This window comes from Falco peregrinus, chromosome 4 (assembly GCF_023634155.1).
Source record: "Falco peregrinus isolate bFalPer1 chromosome 4, bFalPer1.pri, whole genome shotgun sequence".
Taxonomy (NCBI): Eukaryota; Metazoa; Chordata; class Aves; order Falconiformes; family Falconidae; genus Falco; species Falco peregrinus.
In genome coordinates, this window is record NC_073724.1 from 100,475,266 (window position 1) to 100,502,438 (window position 27,173).

General features: G+C 41.0%; 2 protein-coding genes across 4 annotated transcripts in view; one reads left to right on the forward strand and one right to left on the reverse strand.

Annotated features, from left to right (window-relative positions):
• NUP58 (nucleoporin 58) overlaps positions 1 to 4,743 on the reverse strand; it is a 35,643-nt gene extending 30,900 nt beyond the window's left edge. The window contains exons 1-2 of one of the 2 annotated variants that reach the window (XM_055801840.1): positions 4,434 to 4,743; positions 556 to 695 (exon numbers count right to left, since the gene is read on the reverse strand). In XM_055801840.1, coding sequence (XP_055657815.1) covers positions 556 to 695; positions 4,434 to 4,558 — 265 coding nt within the window. In that variant the 5' untranslated portion in view covers positions 4,559 to 4,743. The remainder of the gene's footprint in view (positions 1 to 555; positions 696 to 4,433) is intronic. The other variant, XM_055801839.1, reaches the window with a different exon arrangement.
• A 3,265-nt stretch (positions 4,744 to 8,008) lies between these two features.
• Positions 8,009 to 27,173, forward strand: part of MTMR6 (myotubularin related protein 6) — a 28,516-nt gene continuing 9,351 nt past the window's right edge. Inside the window, exons 1-10 of one of the 2 annotated variants that reach the window (XM_055802132.1) lie at positions 8,009 to 8,124; positions 12,859 to 12,975; positions 14,871 to 15,033; positions 16,007 to 16,164; positions 16,889 to 17,017; positions 18,038 to 18,172; positions 19,538 to 19,670; positions 24,173 to 24,282; positions 25,389 to 25,514; positions 26,772 to 26,821. In XM_055802132.1, coding sequence (XP_055658107.1) covers positions 8,101 to 8,124; positions 12,859 to 12,975; positions 14,871 to 15,033; positions 16,007 to 16,164; positions 16,889 to 17,017; positions 18,038 to 18,172; positions 19,538 to 19,670; positions 24,173 to 24,282; positions 25,389 to 25,514; positions 26,772 to 26,821 — 1,145 coding nt within the window. In that variant the 5' untranslated portion in view covers positions 8,009 to 8,100. Of the gene's footprint in view, positions 8,125 to 12,858; positions 12,976 to 13,472; positions 13,682 to 14,870; positions 15,034 to 16,006; positions 16,165 to 16,888; positions 17,018 to 18,037; positions 18,173 to 19,537; positions 19,671 to 24,172; positions 24,283 to 25,388; positions 25,515 to 26,771; positions 26,822 to 27,173 lie in introns of those variants that run through there. The other variant, XM_055802133.1, reaches the window with a different exon arrangement.

A 27,173-nucleotide genomic window follows, 5' to 3' on the forward strand; every position in this document is an offset into this window, starting at 1 on the left:
AAGTTGGGGGTTTTTTTTGCACTCTGGTACTCCTGTAAGAATCTGTACATTCATAGGCTGAATTAGAGACCTAAGAAAGCATTAATTAATTTCTTCATGCTATTGCAGACATTAAAAAACCTCCAAATAACAAAACCAGAAATGTTTACTACTGCAGAATTACAAGTACCACATTACAAATACTAATAATCTTACAACGTTTTAAAATACTTCTCAGATCAATCTTAAATTATATTTTTTGAGTACCCTGGATAAAGAATTAAGATTTCTAGAAAACACTGGGATTTGAATTAGGGAACAATTTACACACAGGCGCAAGCAGTTTTCTGGTAACTACATTTGGGTTTCTGCAGCATCAGTACTGCATAATTCTCGATTAATAACCTTTTCAACTGTTCAGTGATGCCCCTTTAAAAAAACTACGTTAAGTAGTATTCTGAGCTACAGAACTACTGTAAAAGCAGCAAGCGTGCTATGACAACCCAGTTTTTCTGTACATATGATGTACTACTTCACTGTTAATTCAAGTTTCTGCTGTACAAGAGGGTTTTCTACCTGTACTGGTGCCTCCTGGTGTAAATCCAGTGGGTTTTTTTGATCCAAAAAGTCCACTCCCAAAGCCCACTGAAGAAGCTGATGTAGTTGCTGTAGCAGTGGAAGAGCCCAGAGTTCCAAAATTAAGTCCTCCTGTTGAGCTATTACAAAATAAGACAATTTGCAATAATTATTTTTCAAAATAAAAAAAAAAAAAAATCAAACAGTTTGAATTTCAGTTTCTTTCCCATGCCATCATTCATTTTCCCAAACCACACACAATGCAGCTGGACAAGACTAGAGTCCAAGCTCCCTAACACCAAACAGAAAGAGGAAGCCGATCTCCCCCTTTCCTTCTACAGCTCCCACTGCTTCCCCGACACTGAATTCCAGCATTTGTTCAACTCCTTGCTGAGCTGATACATCTTGCTAGACCAGTGGGAAATTTGAACTTTTCTCTATTAAATCATCTCATCAATTCTGCGTTATTATCTCCCTGAACTACTGAGATGGGAGAACAAATGCTAGAGGCAGCGCAAAGATGACAACAAACGTGGACAAAAGCAAGCTACCAGTCTGTTTAGATACCTCTGACTAGAAACCTCAACCAATGTTTACTTAACTCTTAAGTGGTAAGCAAAGACATGCAACCATTCACATCCACCACACAACTTTGTCATATCTTACCACCAAAACACACTGATGCATGAATTCATTTTTTTACCAAAATGCTATCCCTTCCCCTGCAGGTGTCAACCATGGAGGATCCATGCCTACCATACTTTCTTTTCTGAATGTATACTTGTCAAAGTTACAGAAATAAAATTCCACAGCTATTTTCGCAGATGAAGGGGAAGAAAGAAGGAGAAACTCAAGAGATCAGTCACCACTAGGAAAATTAAGCCTTTTTTATTTTTGGCAACTACACATTTTAGAAGTTTCATGGCAAATAGAGAACAAGCTTTATACTTAGCAAAGAACACACTAAGTTACTGTACAAGACACAGGGGAATATAATAATCATGACTACCTCTAACCAGTGAAATTACAGGTACTAGCAGCCAGATGAATATATGATTTTCAAAATGCAAAATGTTGCTTTAAGTTGACAAAAGATCAGTTGAATAACTTACTTATAGTAACTTCCTGCCCCCATCTGTGAGCCTTTTTAGGAACTAATAAGTTTTTTCTAACCTAAACAATTTTTGCTTAAGTACAAAAGTAGCAATGAAACAGAATGCAATTCAGACTTCATGCTAACAGCTGTCAAAGTATTTTGTTTCAGGTGGTCAGTATTCTCTCATCATTCCCTTATCTCCTCTCTTTTTGTATGGACGCAGCTCCTAGACATAAGTTAAACACAAAAGTAAATCCTTAAAAAAAAAAGTTATAATTAGCTTTTAGATTGAAACTTTTCAAAATACCTACAAAACCAATTGTAGCAAGCCCAGCAAAAGTTGTTTAGAATGCAGACTCACTAATCATCCAACTCCACAGGAGCCAAAGCATTTCATCTTTAGTCCCAGAATTTCAACATACCAAACTACAGCACCATGACCTAATGGCTTGTAAACTTAAACATACAACATGGTGCTTCTCTCACTGGTCAGGAGTTCATGTTTCTCATCTTTTTCCAGCACAGACAAGGGTGACTGAGTATTTTTCTTGTTTCAGCATTATAGTAGAAGCAAGCTAAGGTACACAATATAAAATTCAGCATTATGGGACAAAAAAAAAAACCAAACAAAAAACAAACTAAAAAGCCCAAATAAAATTAAGTGGCATTTTGTTTGTTTGTTTTCCAAACAGAAAGAAACCAGAATATAGAAATAGAGCAATGACAGCATTCTCACCAGTAGGAGAAAGCATGTGCCAGAAGGACTATCTACTCCCCACAGATGGAAGGAAGAGGAGCTCAGGTCACTGAAGTCAGGTCTTACCTCTAATTTTAGAACTAGAACAAAGCATTGCACCTGCCTGAAGCATACTATAGAGAACATGAATTAAATAAGAACAGCAAGCATAAGTACTCTATGAACAGCTATTGGTGCAACGCAGGAATTGGGTAGGCTGGTGTATCATACAGGCTTTGAGCCACCAGAATATTATGTCTGAGTGGTCACACTGATGAATAACACTTATGTCTGGACAACACAAAAAAGGCTCTTTTCTCCCAACACCTGGCAATACTGTCTTAGACCCAGCTCATAAGAACAACAGCTTCTTATAGTCTCAAAGAAGTCATCCCGTAGGGATGCTCAAGATTCACCAATCATCCAGCAGTAAAATGGACTCTTCCTCTGTGGTACTCCTTGACCAACAGCCCTGCAGACTCATCCTGTTTGTAAGAATAAATACATGAATAAAAATGCAGAGTACCATACTGTTATTAATTAGCACCTGTTAAACTTTCACTTACTATTTTGAAGTAATCAAAAAGCAGCCAGAACAGTAAAAAAACCCACAAACAAGTATTTTTAAGTTTAGTAGGCAGTTGTTAACAAGTGCAGATCAACATTCCCCTTGTTGAAGGCAGTATATTTAGAAGAATGTTTTTGAATAAACAAATATTATTTTATTTTGCTCATTTTAATCACAGGAAACCTGCATTAAACAGGCATGCACCAAAAAACCCTTAAGTTCTTTACCAATTCCATATAGCACACCTTAACTGCGGGGGTAAAAACCAACCAACACAAACAGAAAATGCCAAACCAAGCACAGGTAACATAAGAATGTCATCAATCTGTCATGACCACAAAATTGAGAGTATTAGAAGAGACTCTGAAAACTTGTTCCTTCTCATAGAGGCTTCCAAAAACCAATACTGCCATTTAATCCAGAGATACTCTTTCACATGCAGATGTTCAATTTCCTTCCACTCCTGCTACTAATTCCTGCCAATTCTGACAAATAAGTATTTTCCAATATATCTGCTTTAGGTGAAGTTCTCTTGAGTGATTGATTTCACCTGATCAGATTTGGGAAAAACTCTGATGCAAAGCTCCACTACAACAGTTCTAATCTTCAATGAAGGCATAAGAACAAGCAGGTCAGAAAAAACAACCTGTGCTAGCTCAGTTCTGTGCAAAGAAAGAAAAAAGCGGAGAAAAAAACCCCAGCAACAACAAAGACTTCCCTATTCTGAGAAACCTAAATACTAATAATGCCTTTAATATATAGTGTGCTTTATGTCACAGACACATCAAAGTGCAGGCAAGTTCTCCTTTTACTCCAAGACACTACACACCAAGTGAAAGGTTATTTGTATCAGAAAAAATAAAGCTGCATCCAGCTTCGGGAAAAAAAAAGGCAATTTCACATCTGAACGTTAAACATTTGGGCTTTGACATCAGCGAGCTCCATGCCGCACACGCAAGCTCAGGGTGACTGCTGAAACCTAGATACGCCTACAATTCACATTCTGCGTTCAGAACGTTAGAGAGAACTGTGGAGACACGCTGCTCCGACAAAGCCAAAATACAGCAAAATTAGAAGAGCACCTCCCTTTGTTCCTAGCTGCTGAACAGATTGATCCCTATGCCTGTATTTACGAAGCCGGCCATGAAGCAGATGAAGCAGGAAGGGCACCCCCGCCCCCTGGGGCGGACATGGTGAAACCGGTTCACCCGCGCACCGACGGCCCCTTCGGCCATGCACCGGAGCTCCGGGCCCCCGAGCGCAGCTGGAAAGGCGCCAGGACACACAGCGCAGGGCGTGCGCTCCCCCCGCCCCCCCCACACCCACGTGTGCCGCCCGGGCCTGCCCCGCCGCGTCCGCCCCGGCCCAGGCCGGGCACGCCGGGCTCGACAGTGGGCCGTGCCGCGGGGCTCGGCGGCCCCGGGAGCCAGGGGCCCGCGGGCAGGGCCAGGCCGAGCCGAGCGGAGGTGCCGCGTTACCTCGGCGTGGCGGCTCCGAAGGAAAAGCCCTCGCCCCCTCCTCCTCCTCCTCCTCCTCCCGCCCCGGCGGCGGCGGCCGCCGCGGAGCCCAGGGTCCCCGCGCCGAAGGAGAAGCCCGCAGACATGGCGGCAGCGGCGGGAACTGCCGGAGAGCGGGGCTGGGAGATGGCAGCGAGCCCCAGCGGCGGGAGCGGGGGAGGGCGGCGGCGACGGCCTCCTCAGGGTCAGCGGCTACGGCCTCCTCAGCACCGCATCGCGCCCGGCGCCAACTTCGAACCGCACGGCGGTCGCGAGCGCGCAGCCCCCAGCCACGCTCCCTCCGCGCGCGCGCCGCAATGCACCACGGGACGGCGCCGCAGCCGCCCCGCCCGCCGGCCCTTAAAGCGGCAGTAACGTGCGGGACGGCAGCGGCCCATTCAGGCGAGGCCTGCCCGCTCTGCAGCACCCCGGGCACCGCAGACACTCGGTTTGGAAGATGGAAGCATCCGCGGCCGAAAACCGGGGGGGGCCGCGGCTCCGCGACAGCCGACGGCTCCTGGGCTACCGCCCCCGCCGGGCGCCACACCTGCCGGCAGCCGGGCTGGGCCTGGGCACGACCCGCACAAGAGGCGGACATAACGGAGAGCCTCCTGCCGAAGCCCGTCATCGAGCCGGGTGCTGACCCGGCCGCCTTCCTGAGGGTTTTGCGGTGCCCGCCCAGCTGGTCCCGCCACCCGCGTCGCCGCCGTGCTGCGGCGGCCCTGCCAGGGCCGCTGGCAGGCGGCTGGGACGGGCCGTGATGCCTCCACGGCTGCCTCCAGGTAACCGGCCAGGAAGCAGGAAACCTGCTCAAAATCCAACTCCAGTTTCATGAAAACCCCGAAAGCCACTTAATTTCCAGTTGAACCCAGGGTCGTGGCCAGCACAACAGCACACAGTCCTCATCTGCCTCCCCAAGGACCCACCTTGTTTTTCAACACCTGTACAAACTACAGCACCTGAACAGCACGAACTCAATTACTAATTGCAGCCCTCGTTTACTGCACACGTTACTGCTCACGTTTCCCCTGCCCAGCTCTGCTTCACTCACAAATGCAATGGGGCACTGCGTGAAGCTGCGTAAATGGTTCCATCCCTGCCCTGTCCAGTTGCTGGATCATGACGCATCTCGCACAAAACCGGGGAACTGTAGGAAGCCACTGCTGAAATGCAGGGGAGTTCCTCAGTATCCTACACACCACGTTTGCTCAGGAAAAGCCATTACTAGGCTTTTCTTTTAAATTTACTTGATAGTCTAGATGAGTCATAGTGCTATAAAAGGGTTTATATTATGACCTCTGGCGCTTCTCAAAGCATCCCAGGCAATGCAAAAACCTCTATGTTCAGTGCTGTGACTGCTGATGACTGTGGGTGGCCGACAGCTAGTATTTACTGGAAAAATCTTTGAGATTATTTATGTGTGACTGAATTGCTGCCCTCTACACACAGCAGAGCTTCAGGCACATAGTTGAATGTAATTTGTGATGTTTAGTCCATGTTTACTTATATATTGCATGCATGTGCCTATCTTTGAACATCTGAAAAAAATGAAAGCCCCAAAACTGTGAAATATTAAGTGGCATGTATGGAATGATTTCTACAGAGTCATTTGTCAACAAATTCTTCTGATCAGACAGGCCATAAAGTGACAAGATATATTGGCATAACAGGAGAAGGGGACTTGTCAGGGAGAGTGATGCCTTTGTAATATGATTTTAATAACTTGTGACAGTCTATGAATGTCACCACTCAAAAACTTTTAAGTTCAAGATCACAAAGTCTGTTAGTAAAAGAGCTTAATTTTGTATAAAAATCATCCTACTGAACCATTTCTAATGTAGATAATAACTATCAAACCAGCAAGACTTATATAGCCCATTCTGCAACCTTTAAGCTAAGTTTTATCATGTCTCTTAACTACTGTGCAGCATGCGCAAGATTTTTGTGCACCAACACCCACACAGCTACAGCATGGATGAGTCACTGCACTGTGCAGATTGTTATTTGTTCTTGTACATCCTAAAATTCTAACACCCCATCCCAACACGCTTTTACCAGTTCTTACTTCAGTAACGACTTTCACACTGTCTTCCACAAGATCCCCACAGAGAAGCTGTTGATGTATGAGCTGGATGAGCAGCGAGGTGGATTGAAACCTGTCTGAACAATTGGGTCCACAGGGAAGTATCAGTGGCACAAAGTCTAGTTGGAGGCCACTACAATCCAGGGGTTAATACAGGGTCCAGTCCTCTTCAACATCTTCATTAATGATCTGGATGACAGGTCAGAGCATACCCTCAGCACGTTTACTGATGACACCAAACTGGGAGGAGTGGCTGATATCCGAGGGGGTCCTGCTGCCATCCAGAGGGACCTTCACAGGCTGAAGTAATGGGCTGACAGGAACCTCATGAAGTTCAACAAGGAGAAGTACAATGTCCTGCACCTGGGGAGGAACAACCCCAGGCACTAATATCTGTTGGAGGCCACACAGCAAGGAAGCATCTTTGCAGAAAACTACTTGGGTGTCCCGGTGGATCCCAAGTTGAACATGAGCCAGCAGTGGGCCCCTGCTGCAAAGAATGGCATGCTGGGCTGCATTAGGCAAAGGATCGCCAGCAGGCTGAGGGAGGTGATCCCCTCTACGCAGCACTGGTGAGGCTACACCATTGAGTACTTGACTGGAGCACCTCTCCTATGAGGAAGGGCTGAGAGCTGGGGCTGTTCAGCCTGAAGAAGAGGCAGCTCTGGGGGATCTTATCCACATATATAAATAATTGAGAGTGCAAAGAGGATGCGATCAATCTTCCCAGTGGTGCCCAGTGACAGGACCAGAGGCAATGGGCACAAACTGAAACACAGGAGGCTCCATCTGAACATCAGGAAACACTTTTCTACTGTGAGAGTGACAGAGCACTGGCACAGGCTGCTCAGAGAGGTGTTGGCCTCTATCCCTGATGATATTTAAAAGCCACCTGGCTCTCAGTGGCCCAGCTTAAGCGGGCCAGTTGGACTTGATACCTCCGGAGGTTCCTTCCCACCTCAGCCCCTCTGTGATACCACAACAAAAAGGACCATCTTCCAGGAATTTCCCCATTCCTAAGACTCTGAAAGACTGAAACTCCTCCGTGTCATGAACATAGGCCTGGGCAACCAGGGAATGGCCCTTGTTTTCCACACACTTACTGCCACCCCGCCGCGGGGCCCAGGACCGCTCTCTCCTCAGGGCTGGCCACCAGGAGGGGCTTCACGGCCAGCGCTGAGCTCCGTGGCCCCCAGCACAGTACCCACTGCCCCTTCCTCCCCCTGGGTCTCACAGAGAATCCCCAGGCACTGCGGCACACAGCGCGGCCCAGCTTCCCCCCCAGCCCGCCGGTCCCCGCCGCCGCAGCCCAGCCCAGCCCAGCCCGGCCCGTCACCGCCCGCGCCCGCCGGTCCCCGCCGCCGCCTCACTGCGCCCGTCCCTGCGTGCGCATGCGCGCCGCTCGTAGCGCGGCGGAGACGCAGTGCCCACCGCGGGGGGGCGCCGCAAGGAGCTGGCTCCGGCTTCGTCCCGCCCCAGCAGCGGTCCCGCCCCGCCGCGCCCCGCCCCGGAAGCGTTTCTAGGTGACGGCCGCCCCGGCCCGGCTGCGGCTGAGCGGGCACTGCTATGGAGCACATCCGCACCACCAAGGTACCCCCGCCTCGGCCTCACCGCACCGGCTGGGGCGGTGCTTCGGGAGGGGCGGTGGGCGACAGGCGACAGGGGAGCGGTGGCGTTGCTAGTGCCGCGCCGGTAACGGCGGGGCGGGGAGGGCCTGTTGGGCCCGGCTGCTCCCCGCCCCGCCGCTGTCAGCTGTGGGCCGGGGCGTTGTTGTTCTCCTGCCATTTTGTGGCTGGTGCCTTCCCGCGGGGGCTGCGGGCCTGCCCGTGCCTCTCGGGGTGTCCCTGGGCCCGAGGGGGCCGCCGGCGGCGGGGGTGCCAGTCTCAGGACCCCGGGCCCGGCCGCTCCCGGAGGCCTCTGGGTCGGGCCCTCTCCGAGCCCGGGGTAAAAACGGCCGTGGGGAGCTGGGTGCCGGCTACCCCCGTGGCGCCCTGCTGGGGTGAACCGCCTCCTTAATAAGGGGTAGGCGCTAAAAAGTCTTCTGGTGTGACAATGGTCGTAATGCGGGGTGGGGAATAGAAGCAGCCAGCTGGGAGGGGATTGCAGTTGGGTTTTGTGCTCTGGATGCAGTTCCCTGCAGTTCTTTCCAGCTTTACAGGCAAATCAGCTGTGAAAACAATGCTGCTTCCCCACCCCCCTCCCCCCCAAAGGCTGGTGTGTGTTGTTAGGAATGCAGGCTGTCAGTATGCGTGCCATGTGTTAGCCTATTCAAAAAAATAAGCTAAGCTGCAGTTGACACTTTAGAATGTTCTGATTTGCTTCTATTTTTAGTTTGTCCTTCCTCTATAATGAAAATGTAAAAAAAAGTCTTCTTTTTTGTAAATAAGCTTGAAGTAAGTTTTTAAGTTGCAGCTCTTCTAGAATTACATTTCTAGTAGTATTTTTCTCATCTTGCTCATCAGCCCTGGCTGCAACAGCTGCTGAAAAGACAACCCCTCTCTGTTGGGTCCTGGAACTTGTCAAGTGATTAGTTCCTTAATCTGATAGTCTTGGCTTTAAACTAGACTTAGATACGTGTGGGTAAAAGGAGTGGTTTTATTTCAGCTCCAAATAGTACGTTTATAACCAATAATTATGTGAAGGGACAGGCTTTTAATTTTTTGGAGTAATAGCTCATATACATTTTATATAAAATGTGTATAGCTAATTTTATTTTTCAGATATATTTGCATGTGTATGTATGAAATAAGAGGAAGGGCTCTGATGAAGCTACTATAAATGGCACTTCAGTTTACTGGATGGAATAATCTTGCACCAGGCTGACAGATTGGAGATAAGGTTTCTTTATCAGCCTATTTACTTTTAAACCTGAAACTCCTTGTTTGGGAACTGAATATTGTATTGCTACAGTCCGTAGCTAATTTCAGAACAAAAAGTAGACAAAAACCAAAGTGTCTTGATGACCCGAGTAGCTGTTTAAGTTTCAAACCTGAAATTGAGGCTAGAAAGGATACAGGGGACTGACTTTGCATCTGCAAGTGATTGTGTTTCTCCATGTTGTTGGGCCCCTGCTGGGGAAAATACTTCATGTAGCTATATAAATGAAGAGACAAACAAGCTCTGAACACAACTTATAAGATACAAGACTTACTACATGAAGCAATTTTTTTATAATTAATATAAACCAACTTATTGTAGAATTTCATGGCTAGAAATAGATGAAGTTTTTGGTTATAATTATGAGGCTTGCTTAGCTTTTTGTAAGCTGTTGGTTTATTGAATATCCAGGTGGATTGAAATACATACGTGCTAGTTGGTAATAATTATTACACTTACAGGAAGCAAGAAAACTAAAGCATAGCCTGCACTGTGGGCCTTAAGTTCTGTGCAGGTTCAAGTTGGAACTCATTCCAGCTGTGCTGAGACATACCTACTTTTTCCAATCTGACAGCACCTCGTGGCTTTTTTCAACTTGTTTTATTAAAGTAATAGTTAAATAAGCTTGAAGTAAGTGTGGTCTTGCACAAATTAGCTGCTGTGCAAGGAAGTTGTCATCCGTAGGAGAAGATGGTGAAATAGGTTTTAGTCCTCAAATTTCAGTTTGCTGGAAATGTTGAAGTTAAAATTGTCTTAGAACTGTCAGCAGAGCTACCTGAAATTAAGTTTAGCTTTTCGTGGCATTAAACTGTCCAAGAGGCTTATGTTGAATAAAGAAGCGAGGTCAACTTAAAAATCACTGCTGTCTGAAAATTTCGTACTGAAATAGTAACAAACGATAAAAACAAGTTCACAATATGTGGTGGTAAAATTTCCCAATGAAGCTGTAAAACTATAGTGTCCTTAAAAATGTTTTAAAGGAAAACATAGTAAAAAGACTGGAATTTCTTTAGTCAAATCTTTCTTTCAGTGAAAATACAGATGGGTTTTCTACTGGAGATGGAAAGTTTTGCTTAGCTTGACTGCTAAATCCTAATTTATGTTCGCAAGCCTGAGACTTACATAGGGAAGGGAAAATGCCATTTAATTTCAGGAAATGTCATACAAAATCGTAATAAAGGCATCTTGGAATCATACACTGTAACTGTTTTTGTTTTAGATTAATTGTTCTGATTTAATGACTCATCTTTTTTAACGCAAGACTTCAGAAGTATAGTTTCAGCCTTCCTTTCTGTTCTAACTTGTCTCCTATATTGAAACGTTTCTTTGGGGTTTATTGCCTATAATCTGTAACTCCTAATCCCAATAAACTGTTTGGTGATACTTTGTACTCTATATTACTGAGGTAGCTGTTCAGATTTCTGCGGGTTTAAAAACTCACTGATTTGTTAGTGGTAGCTACTGTCAGAATTATCACTTCTGACTACCTAAATGGTCTTTGTTTACAGACGTGATAAAAACTTAATAGCAGTCTTAAATCTCTTAATCTTGTGAACCCATTCTCTTAAAAATGATTGACTTTTTTCCATAACTAAGGATTTGCTAAACTTCATGATTAAAAAGGAGAAAAAGAAAAAAAAAGTCTTATCTACCTGAATACCTGTTAAAGCTGGTTTGGGTCAAGTTTAAATGAACATTGTCATCTGTGGAAGGCCAATCTAAATTACATTTCAGTTGTCTTTAAGGAAGGTATCTAGAACTTAGCTTTCAGAATTCTGGAAGACTTCACCACCGAAGAGGAAGTTGGAGCACTAACGCCTGTCCTCATCTAACATAGAAATACAGCTTTGAGAATAGCTGCTTTGTTATGTGGAGGAGAAAGGAACTTTGCATGTCAGGATTTTGTGGGTTGTTTTACTGTAACACAACTGGAGCAGTTTCTGTGCACTTCACAATTTGCTGGAGAGATGCAGTGCCAGGTACCTGAGGAGTTACCGCTACAGAAGTGCCCAAAATGAATTCTGGGTTTTGGCTGTGCTATATTGATTTATGTGACTCTGTATCTGAGCACTGATACTTTGCTGGTTACAGCATAACGTATTTTGAGGTACTGATGTGTGTAGCTTCTTTTTTTTTTTTTTCTTTCTAAACTAAAATCTAGATTATTATAGTAGCATGGGCTTTTAGTAGGTATTTGGATTTCTTCTGTTTTTCTTTGTATGCATTAATTTGCTTTTCTAACTTTCAAAAACAAAATTAGGCCTTGCTAGATTATAAGAAATTTATAAGAAATAGCTGAATTGAAAAGACAAATTGTCAGTGTTTTATATGTGCTTTTAGTAGATTAAAAAAAAAAGTTTGTAAATATGGATTAAAATGCTTAACATCAGCACAGTAGATATGTGCTCTCCGAGTCGCCTCATCTGAGCGCTGGTCTTGCTGGTGTGCAAGTTTTTGGAGTTCTGCAATACGTTAAACAGCAGTAGCAGCAAACCTCAAGAATAAGACCTTTAACTTGGCATTGATTAGGTAGTGCTGCTGAGAAAGAGGAATGCATGGAGGTAAGCCATTCTCCATGCTCCTTTTCTGTATGACACGCAAAAAATCATGTAACATTTGCTTCAAGTGAAGCAAACTGGAGCCTGTGAAGTTATAATCAGCAGATAAGACGCAGGCTATCTAGAAATTGCTTTCTTTTGAAATGTTTTCCATAGGATTGAGATAACAATGTTGATGGAATACCAGGAGGAGAGGTTTACCCTTGCAAGACTCGGGCTTGAAATACCTGCTTCAAACGCCTGCACAGTCCTTGAATTTCTAGGAAATTGTTATAATTATTAGTGTAATACTTGCATGTCATTAGTATTTATTTTGACTGTGAGGCAAGGTAATGATGATCTAGATTTTTAAAGCTGAGGATGATATGAAAGTCAGTAGATACCTAAAATTGAAGTCAGGAGGACTTAATCTTTGTGGCTTTGAGTCTGCAGACAGCCAAAAAAGCATGTTACTGAGATCAGCTGTTAATTTGGTGCTGGCATCTCAATACCAGGAAATTGTTAGTGTTTGCTCTATTTTGGGGAAGCAGTCTAAAAGCTTAATAATTGTTTTTAATTATTTCTTTAAAAACTTGATGTCCTGGTCTCTTTTACTAGTAAGTAACCATAGTGATTATATATGTGGAGTAAGTACTCTGTTGAGCTTAGCACTGTGCCTTCATTATGCACTTCTGTAATGAAACAGGGTATTTTAACTAGCTAGTTTTCTCAAAGATTATGTGACCGTTATTGTGTTCATAATAGTTTGGCCTGAATAGCCTTATGTGTGCTGTGTTATGCTTTCTACCATTTTCGGAATTACTGCACAGACTGACAGTGCTTTTGCAAAATTAGGGTTTTGTTTCCTGCAAAAATTAGATTTTGTTCCCACTCCCCTTTTCTCTTACAGGTAGAGCAAGTGAAATTACTGGATAGGTTCAGCACGAGCAATAAGTCACTGACGGGAACTCTATACCTTACAGCAACTCATCTGTTATTCATAGATTCAAGCCAGAGAGAGACGTGGGTAAGGATAATGAATGCTTATGGCTCAGAAACACAGGTTCTCATGCATTTTTTTCTTCCTGATCTAAGATGAACACTTTTGTAAATGAATTCAACCTAAGTTATAAGTTATTCCCCACACTCTCCTTGTTCATGGCGTCATAATAACTTAATGATTTGCAGATTGTATTTTTGCATGACACTGCTGCATTTTTGACATCAGGTAATGTTGAAAATGTTCAAGCTGCTGTAATTTTTTCTGTAGCTTTCATTTGTGCTCGGGAGTGAATGCGTGGTGGTTTTCTTTAAATAACTGACTTGCACCACAATTCAGAGGCTTAAAACTATCCAGCAGTCTCCCACTCCTGCATCAGGTTTAAAATTTCAGCATTAACTTACCTTGTATTTAGATCCTGCTTAGGTTAAATGAGACAGCAAAATCTGACGATCTAGGCTTTGGTGAAATACTGATGATCCCATGCCCTATTTTTTTTTTTTTTGAGTGGTAAGCAGCTGTTTCTTCCCAAGTGTTCATCTCCACAATAAAAGGAACTGCAGTTTCTTGGAGACCAGTTGTACAATCAAAGTTGGCTAGTACAGTAATTACCATTAGTTTTTCTGTTCTTTGCCACATGGTGGCACACATGTGGACATCAAGTTCTGGCTTCCACTGCAGCCTGGCTACCTGACAAAGTTAGTGTCTCCAGGATGAAATCTCATTTCCCTAGGTATGGTTAATTTTTTTTCTATAGGTGTGTTTTTCTAGATGACCCTTAATTCTGGTTATCTGACTAGTTGCCTCACAGTACTTCCAAGAAAAGTTAATTTTCCATGGTTTGTTCGTGGAAACAATATACAATTTTGTACAAACCAAGCTGTTATCCTTTTGAACAAAATGGATTATTGGGGAGAACATGATTCAGAAGCACTACTTGTCTCCCTGTGCACTACCTTAAAAGGCTTAATTTGGGCGAAGTTGAACCTATATTCTAAGTATTGCATTTCTGTGATGATAATGCAAGTACCAAATATAATTATGATGATGTCCCCAAGATATATTCTCTTTGTAAATGCATTTTTGGCAGTGTAGTTTTCAAATGCATGTCCAATTCTGATCAATATTGAAGAGGAGATGATTGCTTCAGTAAGGTAATTGAAATTCTATCGAGAACATCTTGTTCGGTTGAAGTAATGTTTCTGTGGCTTTCTTCCCATGGCTGAACAGCTGTTACTTTCCCATGTATCTTCCTGAATCTTGTGCAGATTTGCTGCACAGATAAATATATGGAGGACTTTTATATATACATTGTTTTGACAGTCTTCTGTTAAAGTGGCTGAAAGGCATGTAGCAGAGACTGTCATGTCTATATAACCCTATGGGTAATACAGGAAGTGGTTTTCCTAGTATTTTGTTTGTTCTGTAGATGTTAAATACTGGAATTGTAAAGTCTTCAGCATCTTCTGTATCTCTTCTTATTCTTTAAGTTGCTTTGCCTGACATGCTTTATTTTGTCTGAAAATTTTGAAGTGTGTTCCTGTAGATTCTTAAAAAGATATCCTGTTTGGACCTTCATTAGATGTAAGCTTGTCAGTTAGCAAAGTTATAGAAGAGTACTGAACAACCACAGTGGAGTTCTACTTCTCACTTTTTCATCTAGAAGGCTATTTACTGTTCCTCACAAATACCTCAAAATATGAGGGAAGAGAATAATTAAATATTGACTAATCAAAGTATCCTGACCAAAATGCCAGTCTTGGATCTCTTGTAAATTTATTTCTTTTTATAACTAAATTATTTACAAAATTACTAAAAATCCCTGTTCAACGTTGATTAATGTCTTACCTGTTCTTATAAATAGTATGGTGTTCTTGTTTCTCAGCAGTGTGCTTACACTGTGAGGTTTTTCTGTGCCATAGATTCTACATCATCACATCGCTGCAGTAGAAAAACTTCCCTTGACTACTTCAGGCTGCCCGCTTGTCATCCAGTGCAAGAACTTCAGGATAGTTCATTTTGTCGTTCCCAGAGAAAGGGATTGTCATGACATCTACAACTCTTTGCTTCAGCTGTCAAGAACAGGTAATATAAAAGACATTGCAGTATATGCCTGGATAACGAGTTGATGGGAGTGGAAAACAAAAAATCCATGGCTTTTTTACATAACACACATATGAAAATTCTCTTAAATGGATTTGGTGTGTAAAAAATTTTAATGATTAAGTATTAATTTGCCTACAAATTCAGATGATGTGCTGTCTGGCTCTTGTAGGTCACCAACAGAATATGAGACTTTTAGGGTTTTTTCTTTTTTGCATTTCTAGTGTTATCTCTGAAATTGTGAGTATAATTGTGTATAGTCTTTCAATTGGTATGTTCCCTAGATAAAATGCTACTAAGCAAATATTAATTTGTTACTGGTTTTGTGCAGTTTCAAAAATAAAGCAGAAGTTTTGACGCTGAAATAGCACTACCAGTTCAACTTCAGAAGACTTCTGTCACCTAGTATTTCTTTTGCATTTTCTGCTTTGTGTTTAGAACAACATAAAATGTTGTCATCTGTGATAAGTGAAGAGTGTATTAGGAAAAACAAAATAGTTTGACATCTTTTTTGCTTTAAAAGATGTTTTAAAATTTAGTGCTTTTAAAAAGTCGGTAGATGTAAACTTCTTGACTCCAGAAATGGTGAGTTTTTAGCTCTTGTGAAGTTGCCTAATAATTCTGGCTCTTGCCCTGTTTAGTTTTATCAGTCTTTTTGTGACCTCTGTATTCCCTCATGACTTTAGAAGTGTCCCTGCTGAAATAGGTCAAGCACACTCAAGAAAGCTGTCATAACCTACCTTCAAATAACTGACACAATTACAGACACTTAACTGTATGATAGTTGCAGGATAAATATTTCAATTGTCAGGTACCTATTTAGGCTTTCTTCTGGCAATCTTAAAGCCTGAAACTTTCTCTGTAATTTGAGCAATTTCAGGACTTGTCGACTACCTTTCTCCATTCAGACCTTTCTTGGGACAACTTATTACATAGTCATATTCTTTACTTTTAGCAAAATATGAAGAACTGTACGCTTTCTCCTATAATCCAAAACAAAATGAAGCTGAGCAAGTCAAAGGTTGGCAGCTTATTGATCTAGCAGAAGAATACAAGAGAATGGGAGTGCCAAATGCTAACTGGCAATTGTCCGATGCAAATCGTGATTATAAGGTAAGTGTTGTAATGAAAACATGTTTTGCTCTGCATCTGTTTCTGCTTTATCCTCTGACTCTAGTCCTACAGAAAACAGCCTAATACTATGAAATCACTTGGCTTGCAGCATAAGCAAGAACTTGCAGGTGGAGAGTTAACTCCTTAACCAGTATGCAATCTCATGGCTTTCTAACTGAGGCTTTTTCCAATGCCTCATTGAAAAAGTATGTGTGCATGGATGCATGTGTTCTTTGAGATTGTTTCTAGAGTATTCTTACTTGTTTGAAACCCAACACCAGCAATTCTGGTGCTCTGCAGCTTTCTTAGCTCTCTTAACTGAGAAGGTTTCTACTTTAGCATTTGCAGTGTCGGCTGTGGGAGACGGTGGTGGTGCAACTGATTCCCAGATAAGATTTCACCTTGCTTTTGTAGCCTGCAAATACAAAAAATGAGGGAAATGTGTTTTAAACAAAATATTGAAATTTTTCTTGGCGTTTTTGCGCAAGAGTTGCAACCTTGAGGTGAATGCTGGTATGGCAGTGCTTGCTCCTATAACTTGGTTATTAATTTGTACTACGTTATCCATGGCCTGTCTCCTGAGATACTTATGTGAATATAGAGAAACATGTTGGTGTTTGTCTTCTCTCTTCTTTCACCTAACATATCTCAAATTGGATGCGATAAAACTCGTATAGGCTTTGTGCCTTGTACACAAAAATAATGTTATGCATCTGTCTTTCAGATTTGTGAAACCTATCCTAGAGAACTTTATGTTCCCAGAACTGCAAGCAAGCCCATAATTGTTGGTAGCTCCAAGTTCAGAAGCAAAGGAAGATTTCCAGTGTTGTCATATTATCATAAAAATAAAGAGGTATAGTGTGTCTTTTCAGCACACTTGCGTTAAGATAATTTCTCTGCAATTGGCTGTAGTTCAGGGTAGGTAAGGAGATAGTGACTTGTACGATAATGGTATAACTCATGATAACCTTAAATACAGCTGACAGTAGTGGTGTCTAACAGGATGCTGAATTAAGGATTTGTTTTAAACTGGCTTAGCTTAAGTAATCAGTTGAATCTCTTAAAGTTTTCAGTAGCTGACCTTCAGTTATCTTAAGATAACTTTCCATCGAGTCATCTGTCTTCCTTGATAGATCAAGAATAAAATGTTAGGTCAAAATGGGGGTTAAAAACCAAAAAAAAAAGTCACCAAAAGAATAGAACTGGCTCCTTAAGGAGGAATTTGCAAGGTAAAAAGAACTAGAAGATGAGAAATAAGCTTTGCAAGGTTTGGTAGGGTGGTGTGAAGCAGCATCTGCCTGCCTTGGCTAGTGGGTATCTTTGAAGGGAGAGAAGGATTGTCACTTTGCTGAATTAAAGAATTTATGAAGGATGAGTGTTAAGCTACTAGATCCATTTGGAGATAATTACTGTTTGGAAGATGCACCTGATTACCTTCTGAAACATGATATGTTACTGAAAATGACATGATGAAAATTATATTAGATGATAGCATATTGTACTTGCAGTAGCAAAACCAATTGTGATTTATGTCATACCAAGAGAGCAACTTGCTTTCCTGAGGCATATTTTTTTCCAGCCTGTGGGTTTTTTTGGAATTTCTATACTTGGGGAAAGTTTATTATATAAACTGGTACCTTGCCCATATAGATGAACCTGATCAGATTTTGATAAACCTTTAGATTTAAGTTGTAGGTACTGTGTTTGAAGGTCTGCAAGTGATGTACTTAAAAAGTTGGAACACCTAAACGTTTTTAAGTGCTGTCATCTGCCAAAGGAAACAATTTGTTTCAGTGTCTTTTTAGAATTCTGCAAAGCATTTCAGATACCGGGATTAAACAGATGCTAATTTGTTCTTTGTTTTCTGTGGTAGGCTGCAATTTGCAGGTGCAGTCAACCTCTCTCAGGTTTCAGTGCCAGGTGCCTGGAAGATGAACACATGTTGCAAGCCATCAGTAAAGCAAATCCTTTAAATCGCTACATGTATGTCATGGACACCAGGCCAAAGGTATGTATTTCAGGTTCTACAGACTAGCTTCTCTGCCTGAATGTTAGAATACAGGCCTACGGTGTAATCTTGAAGGGGAAAAAAAATGTTAAATATTGTTCTGTCATGGGCAAAAGTGTTCTTCAGAGGTAAGGGTAGGCCTTTGTATTCAGATATTTGATTACTTGCTTTCTTAAAGAAGCTGAAACCCTCTCAGGACTGAGCTAGAATTCACTGAATATGCTAGTGAACTTTTGGAGAGATGTGTTTAAAAAAATACTTAAAACAGAGTTAAGTGAATATTTGAGTGGGATCCAAGTCATTGTAACTGTTTGAAATTAAACTTGTGAAATGGTGAGCTGTGTTGGGCTTTCTTTCAGAATAGGAAGGAGTATTGTATTCTGTGAAAACTGCTATCGCTGTCTGTCTTAGCCAGGAATTAGTAGGAGAAATTCTGTTGTAGCATTCAGAGGTCATCATAGAATCCTAGAACGGTTTAGGTTGGAAAGGACCTTCAAGATTACCTAGTCCCACCCGCCCTGCCATGGGCAGGGACACCTCCCACCAGACCAGGCTGCTCAAAGCCCAACCAGCCTGGCCTTGAGCACTGCCAGGGATGGGGCAGCCACAGCTTCTTTGGGCAGCCTGTGCCAGGACCTCACCACCATGCTTGGTCACTGTCTAATTAAATTGAATTATGTTGGAGTTTTGACCCATGGTGGAATGTGTGGGTTAACTTTCACTCTTTAAACTCATCTGAATTTAAATTGGTTTTAATTTCACTCAAATCTCTGAACACAGGAGCTGGAAAATGAGAATGTAAAGTGAAAATCCTACACTGCAGGCTCTGTACTGATTTTGAGAGGATTCAACAGTAGGTTAGTTTGACAGACCAAAGCTGAGCCAACTGGGGGGGTGGGGGTGTAGTTGTAATTGTTATAGCTGCAGCAATTTATTAGGTTCTTACCCTCAAAACTGACATTTTTAGGATGTCTGGAAAGTGCGTGCATGGTTAAGTCTGGGTCTTACACTACAAAGTTAACCTAAAAAGGAAAGAGTATTTGCTTAGAAATATTTGGAAATAAATAAAGGTTTATTGGTGGGAATACAAAGGAGAGAATAGGAAATCATTAAATGGATTATTCAGATAAGTCAGTTCTAAATGCAGGCTGCCTGTTGTCTTTTACGTACCATGCCTTTCTTACACTTGCATGCTTTCAAGTTGATTTGCCAAAGAATTAAATTATTAGAATCTGTTTACAGTATGTGCTCTTGTGTAGTTTTTTTCCCCAGTGTAGTTCATTGAAATTGCATGACTTCTGTTGCTTAATTTGAGATTTTTACTTCAAATGTCGGTTTACAGTATTTTTATTTTGCTCTTTTAAGCTTAATGCAATGGCAAACAGAGCTGCTGGGAAGGGCTATGAGAATGAGGACAACTACTCTAACATTAGGTTCCAGTTTGTTGGCATTGAAAATATTCATGTAATGAGATCCAGCTTACAAAAACTTCTGGAAGGTATGTTCTAAAGGTACTATAATAGTGTATATGAAAACAGGATAAATATTTTTCTGAAGTCTTTAATAACAGCTTATACAAACTGTATTGATGTTTCTGTATTTTATCCCAGCTCTGTTTAGTACCAGTTTGCTGTGCTCTATTGTAATGAATTACCTTAAACCTTTACCTTTAAACTGTAAACCCAATGAATGAAGTTATTCTGAAGAAAATTAAATGTGGCACACGTCTTGGGTGTACTTGATCAGTATGTCAGTGGCTTGTGGGAAAGATTTCTGTGTTTTCCAAGTATATGTGCATGTATACACATGTTCTGTACCTACATTTTCATATATAGAATACAGATTCTTCAAGGAGCACTAAATTCCACAGAATTCACAATAAGCATATGATTTGTACAAAAGTTGAGCTTTTTGGCTTGGCGAGCCACTTCTGTGCTTGTAGGTACTTTTCAAATTGTTTGTAGAGAAGGGGGCAGGCGGAAACTGAATCACTTCACTGTACCACGAGCTGGTGGTGAAAATGGGGAGGCAGAAGTCTTTTAAATAGTTTTGTTAATATTTTGTTTAGGTCAACAGCTGAAAACAAATTAGAGACTCTTTGTGGAGTATTAACACTGAGATTACAGTGGCAGAAGTCAGGCTTCCACACCTGACTGACAAGGCATATATAAATGCCTTTTAGAAGTATGTAAATATTTCCAGGTATGGAAAAGGTTTACCCTTGTATGGAAGCCTATTCAGATGAAGGCATTCTGGCTGCATTGGTCAAGAAATCCTACAGACTGACGATGTAGTCTTGCTTGCATTAAGCATGTATCTGCTGCTAACCTATTCTTCAGGCACTCTGCATGGAATACTACTGAGCTCTGATAATACATATTTTTTTGGCTATTCCTGCACAAACTTTATTGAAGGGAAAGATGAGCAGCATGAGTGTGAACTTCAGTTTTTAAACTTGACATAATCCTCTTTGTCGTGTGAATATGTTCAGTTCCAAGAAACTAGCCAATACATCTCGATGTCCTTTTGTTGTTGTTTTTTGAAGAGGCCTGCTCCTGTGTAATAACATCTGACGTGGAAGTGTGTGCATCATGCAGTTAAAGTTCAGACTTCATATTCCTTCCATTTGACTTACCATCCTACCGACAGTCCTTACCAAATATACTCCATCCTTAATGAAAGCTACAGAAAGATTATTTGTATTTCCTTGTGTGGAGGATTGGTTTAAATGAACTTGATTACTCATGATTTTGTGTCTATGTCTATAGTTGTTTTCCAGATCAGCTTTTGGGGTAAACTAACGCAGTTCTACCTTTGTTCAGTCTGTATAATTCACTAGAGTGTTGCTGAATGCCATTCTAGAAGTACAACTGTCTTTAGGGGTAGGAAGGACCCTTAAAAATTAGGGAGGTATACCATAATTTACTCTTCAGACCCCTGTAGAAATATGCTGTCTGGAAGGAAATGCTATGCAAGTGGCTCATACCTTAAAATGAGGAAAAGTCACTTAACTTCTGTGTACTAGATTCCCCTGGACACGCTGAACTGAATGTTCTCAAATCAAGAATGTGATACCAATTACCCCATTTGTTCAAGAGCCATTTTAACTGGGACTGTCCTCAACTTTATCATGAATGACTGTTACTCATTCTTCAGCATGTGTCCTGCTCCTAGGTTGCTTATCTGCCCTGTTTCCTTCCAAATCTGATGATTCTATTTGCAAGCAGAATGTAAGATCCTTCCCACCATCCTTTTGTAATGAAACTATACCATGGCGCATGCTAGGGTCATTTACAGTCTATTCTTATCTCAGATTCGGCTGTTATTTAAATATCTTGCATGAAACAAAACTTCTAAACAGTTTTCCTCAGTGTGGACATGATACTGCTCCCCTGATGAGCAGAATGTCCATCTATACAACATCAATGGAAGAATCTTCACATAGACTAGTGGCTGTGGTGTTAAATATAAATTCCAGTTCTTAAATATTCAAAACTATAGTACTACATGTTGGAAAAGTTTGATAAACGAAAAGGCTTTGTAGATGTTAAGAAACAATGTATTTGAGGAAAAGTCTCAATAATAGCTGCTGTGGTCTGCTGTGTGTATTTTGATAATGTACGTGTGTCAACTAAGGATTTTTTTGTGGAGTGCCTATATAGGGGATGCAGTTGTTTGGGTTTTGGTTTATTTATTAAAAAACATCCTCTCTCACAACCCACTGTGCTTCAGTCTGCATGTTCTAGTCACCTGTTGAATTGCTAGTAGTGTGTATAAGGACAATCAAGCAGTGGAACATACAGGTTTTGGAGTTCACATGCATGCAGGGCATGCATTTTTATGATGGGATCCATGCAGCCAAAACTATCTTTTATGATAGTTATTGTGAAGTAGCTAAACATTTTTGACCCTTCTAGGGGCTATAAGGGACTAAAATGATTTATATTTTTTTTAGCATGTAAGTGTCAAAACTGTGTCAATACAATTTCTTTTTCATCATTAAGTAGTATAAAAAATGTGTCAATTCACAGAAATGGAGAGTAATTCTTTGGGCTCAATATATGTGTTGGTATCTCTGCCTTGGATTATAAAAATGTAGAAATCTAGCTAGAAGAGGGAAATAGTAATGGTAAATATTTTTACCAAGCTGAAAATTCTGAACAAAAGCAGATTTTGACAGCAGTATCTGGGTGAAAACAGAGGGCTGGAAGGCTGTTTATTTTCTAGCTGGAAGCTTGTGCTTTAAGCCATGAGCTATAGAATGTAGAGGTGCGCAGCCATGAGTAGCCTCTAGAAATCCCTTCCCTGCATGTTTTGAATTTCTAGATAATTCAATGCTTTCCGTTCTTTCCTTTACCATAACCATAGAGTGGTGGACCTCTTTGCATGCTGTTGTGGTGGAACAGGTGTATGGAACCACTGGCGCAGAGAGAGCGTGAGCTAGGTGAAAGGATCAAGTAGTTCTCAGCTGATTTCCTCAATGTGCTGGACCTTTCAGAAGCAGAACTCTTGCCTAACAGTGCTAGCTCTTTCCAAGCCCAGGGAAAACTAGCATGGCTTTTTCTGTTTTTACTGGTATTTCCAGACTAATCTTTAAAACTAGGTCATGCATCCAGGGGTTTCTTGATGTTTTGTTGCCTCACTGTGCTGTGGTCTGCTAGATAGATTTGTAGATGACAAAGATCTATGGGCTTTAGAAAAGGTGCTGTGACACTTCTTGGAAGCCTGTCTTTATTATAACATTCAGCAGCAACTGGCACTGTGACATTTTCTGGGCAGTGAGGAATATATCAAAACTTGTATGGCTGAAAGCTGAGAAACCTGTAGTGCAGATGCAGGAAAGTTCCATAAGGCAGTGGTTTAGGAGTTTGTAGCCTTCATTACAGTAGGGGACTTGAGTGACCATCAAGCTGCACCAGAAAATGACTTGGTGAATTTTTTTCTCTACTTTCCTTATTGACTCACTCCCATAGTCAGAGATGATTATTTTGCAGCTGTGGTATGAATATCCCCACTGACAGCTTTTTGGATACAGAACCTCTTTATTTTCATTTGGGGCCCGTTAGCTTAGAATCATAGAACTGTTTAGGTTGGAAAAGACCTTTAAGATCATCAAGTCCAACAGTTAAGCGTGGTAGACAGTAGGTTTCCACTGTGATAGGGGCACATACTTCCATAAATGGCAACTTGGGTATGTCTTACAACATAGATGAAGCTGTGTTAGCCACTGAATATTTCTTGTTGTCAGAAGTTTGTCATGTTTGCACAGTCATGTAACTGAGTTGCTACTCAAAGTTGTACAACAACCAGGTTCTCTGTCCCATTTCTGTATTGGTAAGTGTCTGTGTGAGAAACTTTCACTCTACACCTCTTGCTGCTGTGGTGCAAGGCATCTTTCTTGCTGCCTTATCAATTGTCACTGTTGTTATGTGATCAAAGTATACTGGGGAAGAATGGTAGAGAATAGTCAGGATTGTAGTATACCAGGTCTGGAGGTAGGCAAAATCTTAACAGATTTCAGTTTATCATAATGTCCTTTTACTGCACTCACTTTATTCTTCGAAGCAGAGTGGGGAAGGTGATGAAACTCTGGCAGTCTGACTACTCTGAACTGTATGTTTTGTCTGGATGCAGCTATTCCTACTAGTAGTGGTAATTTTTAAGTACTTCTGGTAAGCTTTTGGTATTTGTGTTGCCTTCCTTGGTAAAGCTCCCTGTTGGGGATAACAAGTGTGTTTACTTTAAATGCTACTTTGTCAGAAAAACCACCAAGGTCTTACTCGTGTCATTCATGGTTATTGTAGTTCTACAGAGTTGAATTTTGGATGGAGAATATTTTGTAGTACCCCTCTCTCAACTATTTGAGTAGTGGTTTCCTGGAAGATTTTTAGTCAATGCACAACATGGAGCATTAGAAAAAATACACAATTATTCTTTCTCCGTTGCAGGGTATAGGCAGCTGCAGCTGCTTAAGGCTTTCTAATTCTTGGTTTCTTTCAGTCTGTGGCACAAAAGGTTTGTCTGTCAATGACTTTTTGTCTGGTCTGGAGAATTCTGGATGGTTGCGTCACATCAAAGCTGTGTTGGATGCTGCTGTCTTCTTAGTCAAGGTAACTTATGTGCTGCTGCTTTGTTTGATGAGAATTTGACTTGCTACCAGGCAAAATTATACTTAATATTATGTAATGTGTAAAATCCTGCGATTTTTCTTTTTGCAGGTAGATGCTTAATATATACTGATCCATCTGATACACTGTTTTAAATATCTTTATGACTGGAGATGTTGAATATGCTAGCTAATGTTTTGGAGTGTGTGGTTTTGGTTTTTTGGGGGTTTTTTGAATGCTGCTTGGTCCCCTTATTGGGGGATGAAGGGATCCTTATATTCCCTGGTTCTTTTACATATTTATGAAAGGTCTAACTGGTTTAGAGGTGGATGGATCAAACTAATTGGTGTACCCTGAAAAACAACTCACGGGGCACTAATTGCAGAGAAGCCAAACCGCCTACACTGACTTAATGTGGCAAGGAAATGGGACTCTGTGAAGAATTCAGAGGAACAATTACCTCTGCCAGACACCTATGAAGCCACGGGCTTGACCTGAGGGGGACTGGGTGAAAAAAAAAACCTGGATCTTTGTTTTTAGTAGGTGAAATAACAAGGAGTTACTTTACTGAAAAGTGGGTAATTCTAAAGATGACTCGCAAATACCTGGGCTACCAGGATTTGAATTCTTAGCTGAAGCTAGTAAGCATTTCCTAGTCCTTAACTTTGGTGTAGTATAATGAGGACCAAGTGGGTCTCTTTAATGGTGTGTTTGCATTATTTTTGGTTTTGAACATGTTTGGTCTGTAATGTGTAGTCTGCTTTCTTAGCATGTGTTGCAAGGGGGTTTTATAAATTTAGTTTTATAAGGGGTAGAAAGAGAACTGGGAATCGCTGTAGGTGTTCTTGTTACTTTGCGTAAAGGTGGTAGTGGGATTTCTTTTTTTATAAGGAGTTTTCCATACTTCCATGGAGAGAATTTCCTAGCTTTTTGGTAGGATCTTTTCCTTATAATAAATATTTTTCTGGCTTAATATAGAAATATTATATAATTATAAAAATATAAAAAATATTTGTTGCTGTGAGTTTGGGATAAATGTAGCTTCTGGATTTATTTACTAAATTTTGACTTCTGTCTAGAACGCTCACTAAGAAACAACTGTTTTGCAGGCAATAGCGGTTGAGAGTGCCAGTGTATTAGTGCACTGCTCTGATGGCTGGGATAGGACTTCCCAAGTTTGTTCTCTTGGAGCTCTCTTACTAGATTCCTATTATAGAACAATCAAAGGATTTATGGTAAGCAAGTTGTTGCATTATTGAGTTGTTCCTTGGTAAATACAGGACGTAAATTTTTTTAGTAAGGGAGCAGTGTAAATGTACTGGTATCTTTTTTTTTTTTGTAGGTACAAATAAAAAATAAGATTTATAGTATACTGATAAGTATTTCTTTTAAAAATACTTTGCTGCTGGGAAGAACTATTTATTTTAAATCTAAACTGAAATCAAATAGTGGATTGCTTTAGGCACCCTGCAGAAGTGTTGTAATGACTGCCTCTTGTATCCAAAAAAGCACTTTGTAATTCTTCTATAACATAAAGTGCTTATGTGAGATAGTAGATATAACAAATTATAGCGGCTCTTTGCTTCTATTGCTTGTCCCAAAATCAACATTATTAAAATCTAAAAATGACAACTCTGCTAATAACAGACCTGAAGATACTTAAGCAGTCTAAATTTTTCATCTTTCTATAGACAGGAAGAATTGCAGTTTATTATTCCATGTTTTAGAGTAGGAAAATCAATGCTGTTTTGCAGTGGCAGCACAAGGTATTATAGGAACTCCTGAAAGATTGTACATAAAACTAGTTCCATGTATTGGTTAGAACTAACTACCACAAATATTACAAGCAACAAAAGTAAAGTTGAGGAGGAATTAGAGGATTCCTTTTTAGTGAATAGTGAGAATGTGTGTAATCATTAGGGAAGCGCGCGCGCTTTTTTTTTTTTTTTTTTTTTTGTCCTCACTATCAATTAGATTTCTGTGAAAACTTCTGCAATAGGCAGGCAGTACTCAGTCCCTTTTTGGTGCTTCATACTGTGACTGAAGTAATAACACAAGCTAGTGTTGATGTTAACAAACTTATTATATGATATAAAAATCTTACAAAGATTACATTCTGTGGTTTTATGTAAACCATGATAGCAGGAATGCAATACTAAAACTTTTCCTATGCCTTGCAGTTTTTAACAGGTTGGTTGATAATCTACTTGTGAGGTCATACAACATTAGTATGCTTAAAGGGAACCTGGCTTAACAGCAGTTGTCTGATTGTCAACTTGCTGAACGCTTTTACTGATTTTAGAAGCATACTTTGAGAATCTCTTGTGAAAGACTTCCAAGAAAGTAAAGAATTATAAAGTGACAAATAGTTGCTCCTACTGTAGTTTGACTCACATTTAAAATACAATATATCAATAATCTGTGAGGTTAATACTATAGGTATAAGATTGAGTAATGCTTTTACATGAGACTTTGGTTTTTTTACCCTCTAGGTCTTGATAGAGAAAGACTGGATCTCTTTTGGGCACAAGTTCTCTGACAGGTAGTTCACTCTTCCAATACAGTAAAAAGTATACAGTGAACTAAACTAAATATTCTTAAAAGCAAAAGACAACTTATGGGTTTTGAACTACTGCAGTGTTGCTAGAAATTTTGCAATGAGTAAGCTATCTTCAACAGGCAGTGCATTTTGTATACTGCTATTTATTCAAATACCTATTGGATAATTGATTTATGTTTTAGACATGAACTTCTAGTGCTACTGGTGCCTTGCTCTCAGATGTTGATGACTGTGGCTTAGGTCCGCACATATGCATAGGCAGTGCAAAAGGAACCTCAAGCTACATCCCCGCTATTTAGGCATATAAAACACTTAGTTTTGATATCTGTAAAAA